This window comes from Malaclemys terrapin, chromosome 21, assembly GCF_027887155.1.
Source record: "Malaclemys terrapin pileata isolate rMalTer1 chromosome 21, rMalTer1.hap1, whole genome shotgun sequence".
NCBI classification, from domain to species: domain Eukaryota; kingdom Metazoa; phylum Chordata; order Testudines; family Emydidae; genus Malaclemys; species Malaclemys terrapin.
The window spans coordinates 1,694,748-1,707,724 of record NC_071525.1 but is presented as its reverse complement, the minus strand read 5'-3'; the positions used below and the strand labels follow the sequence as shown (position 1 = coordinate 1,707,724).

At 48.6% G+C, this 12,977-nt stretch overlaps 1 protein-coding gene across 2 annotated transcripts; it reads left to right on the top strand.

The window, feature by feature from the left end:
• Positions 1–1,407: 1,407 nt before the first annotated feature.
• Positions 1,408–12,606, top strand: CHTOP (chromatin target of PRMT1). 2 transcript variants are annotated; one of them, XM_054010387.1, is made up of 6 exons: positions 1,408–1,516; positions 3,642–3,723; positions 5,241–5,394; positions 8,463–8,646; positions 8,774–8,911; positions 11,284–12,606. In XM_054010387.1, exons 2-6 carry the CDS (start codon positions 3,659–3,661, stop codon positions 11,484–11,486), a joined length of 744 nt encoding a protein of 247 aa, XP_053866362.1. In that variant the 5' UTR covers positions 1,408–1,516; positions 3,642–3,658; the 3' UTR covers positions 11,487–12,606. The 2 variants fall into 2 exon arrangements, with proteins under 2 accessions (XP_053866362.1, XP_053866361.1); XM_054010386.1 differs by having other exon boundaries at positions 8,460–8,646.
• The last annotated feature ends 371 nt before the right edge of the window (positions 12,607–12,977 follow it).

Genomic DNA, 12,977 nt, shown 5'->3' with positions numbered 1-12,977 from the left:
GTCTGCCCTCTGCAGTGCTGGTGCGCATGTGGAGTAATTCAATGGGGAGCACATCCATGTGAGTGAGCCTTATTGTCTTTTGCTTAGTTTTTACCGTTTTGCTGCCAGTTCCACCCCCTTGGCAGGCCCAGAATGGTAAATAGGCTGGCACCTTTGCAAGCTGAGACTTTCTCCTGATGCTTGGCATCTCATGCACTACATTCGAAGCCTTCATTTTAAATAAACCCATGTCGTTTCGAAGAAAACCTGCAAACCATGAACGGAGTGTAACGGATGCATCGACCTGCGCCTCTGCAGACAGCCTGAGCTCTGGGAGATGTCAGCTTGTCCAGTTGACACAGAAGCGGGTTTGTGTCAATGCTGCTAGCTGGTTTGCTGTTGAGCCGAGTAGGCCGGAGGAATTTCATATTAGACAGATCTGTACAATCAACTGGACTTATTTTGGTGTCATGAGCGGGCAGGGCTTGGGCCAAGGACTTCTGACCCCTGAGCCGGGTAGGGTGAAGGGCCACAATCGGATAGATAACTCACAGGAAGTGCGGGCTTCATCCACTCAGCATGCTAATCACCCAACCCTGAGGGATCCCCTTATGCGAGCCCGAGGGGGAGTTCAGTCCCTGAGGCCTCTGCTGACGGTCGCTATCACCTGAACATGGAGCTAGAGTGAGATCCCAGCCCTGCCCCTCGCCCCTCACACAGAAGCAGCCACGCGCTGGAACGGCTTTGGGGGCCTGGCCAGACCCGTCACTGAGTTCTCCCAGCCCACCGCCCACCCTGCAGGGCAACTGCTGCTGCCAGGTTATCCCAGCCAGAGCTGGGGAGCCCCCCATACCCAGCTGCTTCCAGAGGGGCCACACCCCAGGACTCCCACCACTGGGCTCCCTCCACCCAGCCCAGGCCTCACAATCCATGCGCCCCCTTCCAGCCCAGGGTACCCCCCAGCTGCACTGGGGCCTGAGCTGCACCCCCTCAGGCCTGGGGCCCTGTCCTCTGCCCCAAGTGCCCCCTATATCCCAGCCTGCCCCCCCACTCCACTACAAGGCTTTGCCCATGAGGCCCTCCCAGCCTCTGCCCCAAGCCCCCCCTATCCCCGCCTGCCCCCACTCCTGGGGCCCTCAGAGCCAAAGCTCCGCCCATGAGGCCCTCCAGGCCCCGCCCTCTGCCCCAAGTCCCGCCCCCTCCCGAAAAGGGAGAGGTCACATGGCTCAGCCCCTCCCCCCCCCCGTCCGGGGGAGGGGAAGAGAAGGGGTGATCACGTGGTGCAAGGCCGCGCGAGGGGCGAGCGGGGTCACGTGGGCGCCTTCTGGCGGCTGCGCAAAACGCGGCGGCCGGTCGCCATTTTCCCCGGCTCGGCGCGCGGGGGGAGTAGGGAAGGAAGTGGCGGCCATTTTGTTTTCGGCGCTCGAGAGCGAGTGCAGCGGGGAGCGGGCGGAGGGGACGGAGCCCCACGGAGCCAGCCCCGCGCCCCACCCCCGCCCCGCAGCCCCGCCCGGAGTCCTGGCGACCGTCTGCTTCGGTGACAGAGGGGCCCCGGGGGGGCGCGGGGATCGCCATGTGGGGGAGGAGGGGTCTGGGTCTGGGCCCGGCCCGGCCCGGCGAGCCCTCCCTGGAGCGGAGCCGGCGGGGCCCGGGACGGGCGAGCCAGGCCGGGGGGAGCTGGGGGGGGGTCCCAGTCTGAGAGCCCGGGGCGATCAGCCCAGCAACCCCCCCCTTGGGGCGAGCCGCCTTCCCGCCCTGCGAGCCAGGCGTGGGGCTGAGAACCGGGGGGTGGGGGCTAGCCTAGGCCAGGCCTCCCTGAAACCAACCCCCCCCTTGGGGCGAGCAGCCTTCCCGCCCTGGCTCGCTTGGGGGGGGGGGGGGGTACTAGCCTAGGCCAGGCCTCCCTGAACACACACCCCCCCCCCGACACACACACACCCCCCCCCCCCGACACACACACACCCCCCCCCCCCGACACACACACACACCCCCCCCGACACACACACACACCCCCCCCGACACACACACACCCCCCCCCCGACACACACACACCCCCCCCCCGACACACACACACCCCCCCCCCGACACACACACACCCCCCCCCCGACACACACACACACCCCCCCCGACACACACACACACCCCCCCCCGACACACACACACACCCCCCCCCGACACACACACACACCCCCCCCCGACACACACACACCCCCCCCCCGACACACACACACACCCCCCCCCGACACACACACACACACACACACACCCCCGACACACACACACGCTTGGGGCGAGCAGCCTTCCCGCCCTGGCTCGCTGGGGGGGACGGGGACTAGCCTAGGCCAGGCTTCCCTGGACCCCCCCGTTGTAAACGGGCTGTGCAGGGGGCTCCCGAGCTCGGGCCTTGCGCCTCATCTCTGACTCCGGGCGCTCTGGGCTGAGCTCCCTGCATTAGGTGTGTTGCTAATAATACAGCTGCGTGGCTGGCGCGGGTCCCAACTTCACTGGGGGATAGATCCCAGCCTCCCTTGGGGGCCAACATCTTCCTCGGGCGTGGGGCCCTGTCCGGGCAGGGGTTCAAATACCAGCTTTGTTGCTATTCTGCTTCCCTGACCACTGGGGTGGGGATTTTTTTGTCAGAGAACCATGCGAGGCTCTTTATGAACTGCCTGTTTAGACGCATCCCAAATCTGAAAATGGACATGACTGTACCGCTGGTCTCAAACACTATCCCTGTCCAAACAACCGGTGGACGTCAGTAGTGTTGCTGGCTGCTGGTGTAATTCGGCTGCAGCACGGATGGGCCCATAACGGCTCTATAAAAAGCAGAAATGTTGAATAAGGTTATAATGGGTTTGGTGTGCAGTTGCGAGGCATAGCCCCCTTCCTTGGGCCATCAGCCTAGTGTTTGGCACACCTAATACCTGTGCGGGGACCCCTTGCAGGAGAGGGAGCATTGGCATAATTTGGCTAGGGTCTGACAACTGATGCCACAGTTCCAACTGAGGTAATAACTTGGATAGAGGAAATACTGCATCCAGACCCTTAATGCCTAATGCAGTGGTTCTCAAACTTTTGTACTGGTGACCCCTTTCACACACCCCTTTATAAATTAAAAACACTTTTTTATATATTTAACACCATTATAAATGCTGGAGGCAAAGCAGGGTATGGGCTGGAGGCTGACAGCTCGCGACCCCCCATGTAATAATCTCGTGGCCTCCTGAGGGGTCCTGACCCCCAGTTTGAGATTCCCTCGGCCTAGTGTATCAGAAACTGAATCCAGAATCAGAAAGATTAATTGCTACTGCTCTCCTGCTTAGAAAAACATAACCTCATTGAAACCAGCCAGTTAGAAATGATCTTCACCAGGCTGTTCATGGCATACAGAGGTGAGATCTTCACTGAAAGTCGAATTTAGTGTTCCTGTGGCATTAATCTCACATACAATTGAGAGATGAGATAATAAACTAGTGAGTTATGCTGAAACTTACCTTTTAGGACATTTCGCGATGCCATGAAGTGCACTGCTAGTGCAATCACATCACTGATTTACGTGGTTCTTGGCTGTCTCCACACACACAAGTTTGGCTTGGTAAATCTAGCCAAATAATTTCATGGGCTCAGTTCTTCTTACTAAATCTGGCTATTGTTCGTTTCAGACGATCGTGATCTGAAGATGGCTGCGCAGTCAGCGCCGAAGGTTGTGCTAAAGAGCACCACCAAGATGTCTCTGAACGAGCGGTGAGGAAGCCAACAGCAACTTCAGCTCATAAGAAATTTTTACTTAATTGTCACTGTGTCCAGTGTCCAAAACCAACGTGGTTTCTGCCCTGTTTTAACCTAACTAAAAAAAAAAAGCAGGTGGCTATGCGCCTCTGTCTTAAGCCGCAACAGATGTGGTACACAAGGTTAAAAGGGCAATTATTTTGGAGGATTTTGTCAGTAGCTGTTAATATTAAACTATATGAGACGTAAATGTGGTGGGATGTCTTACTAAAAAAAGAGAGAGAAACCTCGCACCCTCCCTTTTTCTTCCACGTTTTTACATTTTATATAGTTGACCACTGCAGCATGGTAGCATGTTACCGAAGCTGCAGAAGGCTTGCTGCTTTGTCCAAGGGAGACACGCATGTGGTGTGGTCTGGCCTGTAAGAGGCACGCAGCAGGCCACCAAACCAGCCCAGAGGCCCTTTAACAATGTTCTTGGGCCTTGTAAGAGGCAAATGCTTTGCTTCATCTCCATCGCTTTCCTTTCTTGGCACTGCTTTCTTTTTATTTCCTCTCTTACAGAGCCTTCCGCTCTTTCATGCCATTAAGCTTTTGCACATCTATAGTGATGAACTAACAGTGACGCTTCTGATCATATTTCACTTTCTCACTAACTCACTCTCCGATTAAATGTTAATATCATTAAGCCCAGGAGAAATGAAGCCATTTATATGCAGTCCTTATTCCAGCGTGCACTGCAGTGAGCAGTAATCTTAGCCAGTGCTTGCGGTTTATGGCCAGGCAGGCAGGCAGATAGGTACGGTACAGGGGAGTTACCTGCCTGTTAATTGTGTTAGTTCCAGCCAGACCACACTGAGCACTTTGTAGTGCTCAATTTCACTGTCATTTGTCGCTATTAGGATGCTGTAGAAACTGATTACTGGTGAGGAAGCTGGTATGTTCACGCCACGTAATTTTTAAAGGCAGAAAATCCCTAATGCACCAAAGAAATTTCCAAATGCCAACGAAATTGTAGTCTAAACGAATGCACTTATATGGTGGCACCTCTTATGGTGATAGAATTGTCCTCCTTATAAGTATTATGCCAGACCCTTGATTTGTCAGTGACACGACTCTCATAAATATGCTTACTGCCATCAAACTATTAAACAGTTTCCCCCCTAAACAATCTGTCTTGGCTTTTGCAGTCAGATTTCAGTTTGCTTTCCTGTTTCTTTGTCATGTCTTCTGTCTCTCATGTCCATTTCTGCTTGTTGCTTGTTTTTCATAACTTCTTCCACCTTTAAAAGCAATAGCTTAAAACTTGATCACTTTTGAATTAATATGTTGCACTTATCCAAATCTGCATTTCCTATTCTAGCACGTTTGTGGAAAACGAGGAATACATAACTCGCATATGACATGATCTAAGTGTACCACTTTTTACATAAAGTTCATGGGATCTGGAGCTCCAGTCTTGAGAGCCATGAAATGCCATAAATGTTTGTAATAAAACTTTATTTAAACATCCATTTTGTTCGACCTTGAAGCTTTACTAATATGCTGAAGAACAAACAGCCGATGCCAGTGAATATTCGGGCTACCATGCAGCAGCAGCAGCAACTGGCCAGTGCCAGAAACAGAAGACTGGCCCAGCAGATGGAGAATAGACCTTCTGTTCAGGCTGCCTTGAAGCTTAAGCAGGTGAGAGAAAGTGTCCTATTCCACTGCAGACAGTTGGTGATGCCTGTCAGCAGCTGGTGGCTTTTCAGGATATGAGAATTTTTCAAGATGTCACTTGAAAGTAAGAGCTGAGAATGTTTGGAGGGACTTCAAGAGAATTTCAGATTGTCACTGCAGATAAGTAATGCTTTATAGCTTGTTAATTAGTCAGTCTGTCATGTCTTCTGTTGGTTATTGTTTGTTTAAATTTCCTCCTTTGCTATTTTTCCAGAGGAGAGGACAACGTGAAATTTCACCGCTTGTTCCCTCTCCCCCACATAAATGGTCTGATTCCAGTTTTCTGGATCTGCTGAATTCTTAATGCCTTAATCTAGCTTCTGTTGCATCGCAACATATTAGCTCTTGTTCCCTGTTAGTGCCTTTTTTTTTTTTTTTTTGAGGGGGCGGGGTCTCTGCCTGTTTTTTTCTTGTTTTTATGCTATTGCCAGCAGTTGTCTGAACAAGAACTACATGAACTAAAACTGAGTTCTTGGTTTCTCGTAAATTCTTGCTAAAGTAACAAGAATCTTACTCTTCCTGTTATCCACATAGACTGTGTGCTACTGAGCAGCCCAAAAGTTGGCTTCCATTTGAATGTCCAGTGTGGAACAGCAGGTCTGAGAAAGGTGTATTCATATTGAGTTGTACATCACATTTAAATAGTGCCTGTGCATTGCTCAGTGAATGGGGTCTGCTAGATGTGAGCCCTTGTTGATAAGTGGTGATTAGCGTATGGTGCCCGAGAGGCAGTTAGCTATGTTACTGGTGCGAAGTGCTGCTTATCAGAGTATCTCAAACTGTAAAGAACGTAACGTGCTGTATAACAGAGCAGAGAGAGACTTGGAGAGTTTCTCTTGAAATTTGTGTACATATGGTGCATGGAAAACTGGAATTAAAACATGGGTCTGGGGGGTCCTGCTACACTGCTGTGTGCTAGCTTTAAATAGCAGCCCTGCATGACTCGAATACAGTAGTCATTAAATATAATCCCAGACATCTTTGGGCACACTAGGAGAGAGCTGTGGAAGGTTCCTATTTGAGCGGCTTCGTCACATAACTGCAATCTTGATCTGACTCTTGTGCTGGAGTTTGGTGTTTGTTCTTGCATGAAAAGGAATGTAACTGCATTGCACTCAGAGCCTACTGTCCCGAAAATCAGAACCAGGTGCTAGTAAGAGAAACTTTCTGTCTGGAGCTTCTAAACAAAAGCTCCATATATGAATAATTTATGGTTTCCCCAGAAAGGGTTTATAATATAATCTCATAAGGGCTTCACTAGGATATAAAAGGATAGGCAAGTCTCATTTCATAAAGTACATTGTCCCCTTTGTTTGCTGAGTCAGTGAGTGGCTGAATCTGTGTGAAGAAAATACAGACCCTCTTACTTTACTTCACTGGCACCTGTTTCACTTTTTCATTGGAACCGTGTACACACTTGCACACATACACACTATCTTTTAGGATTAAACACTGTTCTGGATCTTGCCCCGCAGTTCAAGATCAAAATGTATGTTGAGTTTGAGGTTCATGTTGGAACTTCCGATGGAAAAGAAGGTAGAGCACACCTCCTTCTCAGTCAGCGTCGGTTACGGTGGTCCGAAGCTGCCCGTAGAGTCCTAGAGCACAGCCTGTCTCTAATGCCCTTTCTCGTGTTGAGGAACTTGGGCTGCATTGCGGAGCATTATGGAAATGCATAGGAGTAAATCTAATGTGGAGGTACAGCCAGCAGATCAAGTGGAGCATTGCATACTAGGACTGGTAGCCTGTATGGGTGTCACCTCCTTATTAAAGATGACAGCTGCAATATGTTCCTCTGGGAAAATGTGGGGACTCTACTGTAGTTTAGTAGTGTTGGGGTGCTCTTCAGCAGTCATCACCAATTGACTTTGGAAGGTCTATTCGCTGGTACGTTGGGGAACAGGGACTGTTCCTCTGGAGGAGCAGCCTGTGAAGAATATTAGGGTCTTGTGCACCATTAGGGAGGCCGTGCAGTCACAGCTATGAACTTTCAAACTCGCCACCCACCTCGCTTCATTCAGGACAGCACCATTTCCCCTAATGCATGACCATCCCTTCCTGTGTTTCACCAAGTGCCAACCAATGTGCTTCAGTGTCCTATTCCAATGCAAACAGTACAAGGGGCAGGTTTGGCTGCGCAGGGTAAAGGGTTGGGTGTTGTAGACCTGTTGGGGTTCATCTAAAAGCTGTTATACTGCCTAAAACTGTGAAATGCCTGAAATCTTATGATTGTACTTGAAGACAGCTGGTATTTAACATCATTCTAGCCCCTGCTGGCCACTCTCCAGAGAAGTTGGGCGAAAACAGCTTTAAAATTTGTTTGACACACAGAACCAAATGTATGGTATAATGCAAACAGATCCCCAAATTAAGGCTGAAATATATTGGGCTGTGTGGTATAAACTGGGTCTAAGTGTTTCCTTAACTGCCTTGAACTGATTATTGGTCATTTGAGAGGAGAAAACAATCTTGGTCTTAACTCTGAATTTCTTGGCTCTTGTGGTTTTTAAGTTGGAGCTTAATGCAGTTGTTTCGGAGAGGGTGAATATTCCTGTTTGTGCTAGCTTATAAAGACAAATGTGGAAAAGGGTTTAGTCTCTGTGGATGTCTGGGGAAATCTAGACATAAGATTGTTCCAGTGAGATCACTGGATCTGAAACTTTGGGCATAGAATTATCAGAGGCTGACCGCACAAGTCTCCTGGCTGTAGACAATCTTAAGTTTTGCTCTAGGCGTTTGCAGCAGGCTCATCACTCGTGCCTGAGCACCTTTCTCAAATGGAAGGCTGCAGCCCACCTTGAGGATTAGATGTCTGTTTCACTTCCTAGCCGGGCTTACACTTGACAGACTGTCCCTCTCTAGACAAGATCTTTCTTGAGACCTAAATACTTTGCAGTTGGTCTTGGGCCCTATATAGATTCTGCTTCCTCCTTTGCTGGTGGAGGTATCTGCTTCCATCTATGCCAGTTGCATGATAAGTCCCTGATAGCTACATGACTTCCCTGTTTTTAAAAAAACTTTCATTCCAGAAGAGCTTAAAGCAGCGCCTGGGTAAAAGTAACATCCAGGCACGATTAGGCCGGCCAGCAGGACCCCTGGCTCGTGGAGCTGTTGGAGGACGAGGGCTACCTATGGGTCAGAGAGGTTTGCCACGAGGAGCCATGCGTGGTGGACGTGGAGCGAGGGCGTTGCTGAGAGGAGGCATTCCCCTCAGAGGTGAGTATATTGTTAATATGGGAAATAAAATATCCCTGGGGGTGGATATTCAATGACTTCTTGCTAAGTTTGACAGCTAGCTTCTTGTTTTGATTACCTACTTGACTTTTACCTCACCCCATTAAAGGTCAGAGTTTACTTCGGGGAGGACGTGGTGTATCCCCTAGGATGGGCCTGAGAAGAGGTGGCGTTCGAGGTCGTGGTGGACCTGGAAGAGGTGGTCTAGGCAGAGGAGCCATGGGTCGTGGAGGAATTGGTGGCAGAGGTTAGTGTGCTGACATTTGGGAAGGCATGAGGGCATTGTTTAGAGAAGAATCTGAAGCAGCCTTTAGCTTTCACCTTCTTGGTTAAAATATAACGTATGTTAGCACCTGTGAAGTGGAATCTGCACCATAAAGGTACTAGTCTGTACACTGGATACAAACCCATTATATTTTCTTTTTCTGAACTGTTGGTTTTAGCAGCATTTGAGCTGGAAGGCAAGATCCGAGTTTGTGTCACTGCTTCTCAGAGGGTTCTGGATAGTGGTGGTGAAACTGACCAGAGTCTTGTCAGTGTCACGCTCCTGCTAGGTGAGGCTTTGAGTAGTGGCAGAGGCACTGGTGCAATTTCTGTACGAACGACCCTGCATTGTTTAACTTTCCAAAGGGAATGAAGTGTAACCTTCACAACCATATAGTGCTAGAAACACATTCCTTAAATGAAAGTCTAAATTATGCAGAAACTGAGGGCTTAGGCCTCCAGCCTCAACAGGGAAGTGTCCTACTTGCTGCTTAAGTGGAATTTTTTCAGGCCCTGGTTTTATTAGTTCACTGGGAGTTTGAAACGGAATCTGTTTCTTAAATACTCAATCCTTTTCATAGTGCAAAGTATTAAATGACGACAGTCCCCAAACGGGATTGGCACTGGAACAAATGTAGGTTGCAGTCGCAGCTGACCTAGTGGAATCATGAATGCCCAAACTAGGGAATTCTCAAATGGGACATCACAGCAGTCAGAGCTCACTGAGCCACATGTTGTGGCTTTTTATTTTAGCAAAAGGCCCATTGGTTTCTTTGCAGCACCTGTGTTCCTAGATGCTGTGGCAAATGGCAGGTAAGAACCTACAACTTCCTTGCTTTTGTGAATTAATATTGGAGATTAAACATTATTTCCTAGTCTTCCTTGTAGAATGACATGAATTCAGTCCTAGTGGGTTCTAATGCCGAAACAGGTCCCTCAGAACTAGTTTGACACCAAATGTAAATGTGGTGGGATATGTATCGAGCAAGCTTATTCCTAAATTGTTAATGGCATTGCTGCTTTCTCTAAAGCTTGGTAGGAAGGGTGGTGGGGAATAAATGCTAATTATACTTGGCTAGCAACTGTCTAATGCATCAAGGCACTAACGTATGTTAGGGATTAATGCCAGGCTAAAATGGTACCAAGCAATGTAAAGGGTACCATAGGGCTACCTTCTGGACCCTGCCTTTGATGCTGATGGGCACGCACAGCCTTGTACGAGACTGCGACTTCAAAAGCCATCTCAGTTAGTGGAGTCTTCACTACTTTTAAAAGTAGACGGTAACCAAAGTACATGCCCTGTATGGAGTTACAGCACTGTATGGGCTGCCACTGTCTCCCGGAGGGACACGGGCTCATTAGTGCTTTGATATGTAACAGGTTTACAAAAAATAGTCCACACCAACTGTTGGGTCTGCTTAGGCTCGGCTGCAAAAACCGTTCTGTGTTAAAAGTCTCGCTCAATAATTCTAAATTACTGGCACTGCGATAGCAGGGTCTGCTGCAACACTAGATTAGTTATACTTGTTCAAAGGAGAGAACTTCCCGTTTAATGTGACAAATAGTTTGTAACTTGCCCACAAGTAGGAAGTCATTAGTTCTCCTACTACGTAAAGTAGACGTGTATTTAGAGTGCAGTAAACATATGTGGTGCTTTACAAAATGGGTTTAAAGAACAGGTCTCTACTCCCAAGAGTTTGGTGTGATTTAGATAAACTTGCCTATAGCTCAGGGAAACATGAGAAGCTCTGTGAGAAGGAGACAGAGATGTAGGAAGGATCATGAAAGTGGGTTTAAAGGAGGAAAAGAGGGTGCTTGTCACACCGGAGGAAGGAAAATATCCCACGCACAAGGCTGGGGGCAGCGTGGGAGGTAATAGGATATGGAAGAGTATAATGAGCAGCCGAGGTTGGAGGATGAACTGAGAGCAGAGATACTGTGGGGGGACAGTTGTCCGGAGATTTGAACAGACACTTGATGCATAAGGAGAGACAACCAGGAGAGTGTCTTGGCTGAGAGGCTGATCTAGTCAGTAGCAGAAGCGGCACCGTTGGCCACCACCTGTCTCCACCTTGCATGTGGCTCTCTTGCATACCACGTAGTGTACAATGTGTCACTCGGTGGTCTCTACACTGGGCATTGTTATGTACCTGAGTGGCTTCTTCAGTGGACTGCCCACCCAACTGTTGCCTTGCCTAGGTAGTATGGGGTGGCGAGTCGAGGGCACGCGGGCGACTGTAGCTAAACTCTCACTGGTGGGATTAGGTCAGTTTCTTAATATTTGTTGCTCTCTCTGTCCGAGTCTGGCAGTGCATTCCAGTGTGGTATGTAACTGTAATCTCCTTTCACTGTCAGGTCGTGGCATGGCCGGCCGGGGAAGAGGGGGCTTCGGTGGTCGTGGCAGAGGCAGAGGACGAGGAAGAGGGTCTGCACGTCCTGCATTGACCAAGGAACAACTGGACAACCAATTAGATGCTTACATGTCTAAAACAAAAGGACACCTCGATGCTGAGCTAGATGCTTACATGGCTCAGACAGATCCAGAAACTAATGACTGAAGGTCCTTCTGATAGACTCTCATTGAAGTTAATGTGTATGTCAATGCCCATAAGCTAAGAATGGAAAAACCTGATTCATGCTGGAAGGACCTGCAGGAACAGGGGTGGCCCTGTTCTACCAAGAGATCAGATTTTAGTGTGTTCCTCTTACATTTTGATACTATATGTTGTATGAAACCTTTTTTGGATTGTTTTTTATAATTTTTCCTAACTACTCTGAACATGAATGTGACAGACGAGCTGCAGATCCAGGGCTGGTGTGTGCTCAGCACGCCAGCCCGGCTGCGATGGCACACGAAGTTCCCTTCGTGCTTATGAAGGGAAAATGCTGCATGAATGCCACAATCTGTGCTGCTTTAGGTGAAGTGCTCATTGGTGCCGAACACAAGCTGTGGGATCACATGGTTATATGTGCCTGTTACTCTTAATGGTTTGTTTCAGGATAGGAGTTGATCCCATAGTGTGGCTAAAGGGTAAATCTCCACATTTGCAGTTTTATTGTTGCAATAACTCATTTGAAGTAAACATACCAAAACGGCTCCCTCCAGGACTGCCTAATCAATCAAATTCAGGTTAAGGAAGATAGACATGTCAATCTTTTATTTTGTACCAAAAGTTCATCCCCACTGGTTGCTAGCATTCGAACGGTAGTACAGAGAGGATTTTCCACGTTAAAGGCTGTTTTTCAGATAAAATTTGAATTTATTTGGTATCATGTTTGAAGGGATGGCACTAATGGCTTCTGTGTACCAAAATCTAGAAAAAGAACTAGCTTTTGTTTTAAGGCTCTTGAAACAAGCACGTTAATGACGTCTGAAAGAAAATCATGGGTGGAATAGTCTCTCCAAAATACCGGGTCCAAAATTGGTTTTATCAACAAGTGCTGTTACCTTTCAGTGTAACCAAAACTGAATTTTCAATCCAGTCCAACTTTGGTGGCTTCTGTGGTGCATTTAACCTAGGTTGGCTTTAGAAGTTGAGAAGGGGTTTGCTTTCCTCCCTACCCCACCCCCCGAAGATTTAAGTTCAACCATCCTGTGAACTGTTCCAGTTTCAATGGAATCTTGTATTTCTCGTTCGTTGTGACAAAGGAGAAACAATTATAAAAACAATATGTGGACTTTGTGGATTTTTTAAATGGTATTCTCAAGCATTAATTGTTGATCGTAAACTCTGTGGGATGAATAACTTTTCTAGTGGGTATGAGAAGACAGTAAACTATCATCCTCTCCTGAATGGAACATCACAACTACGGTTAGAAAACGTTCTAGGTTAGAACACATTCCTAATAGAGCTTCCTCTCCCCTGGCTGGCAATCCATTATAGCTGGAATTTCATCTAAATCCCCGGTTCTCATGGTGTAGATTGGAGGGTGGGGGAGGGCCTGGTCCTCACTGCCTCCAACCTTTGTTATGCATGCTACTGCTTATCAAGGGCTCCCAGCGAATTTGTACAGGGCGTCCTCGATGTTTGACTTACAAGACAAACGGC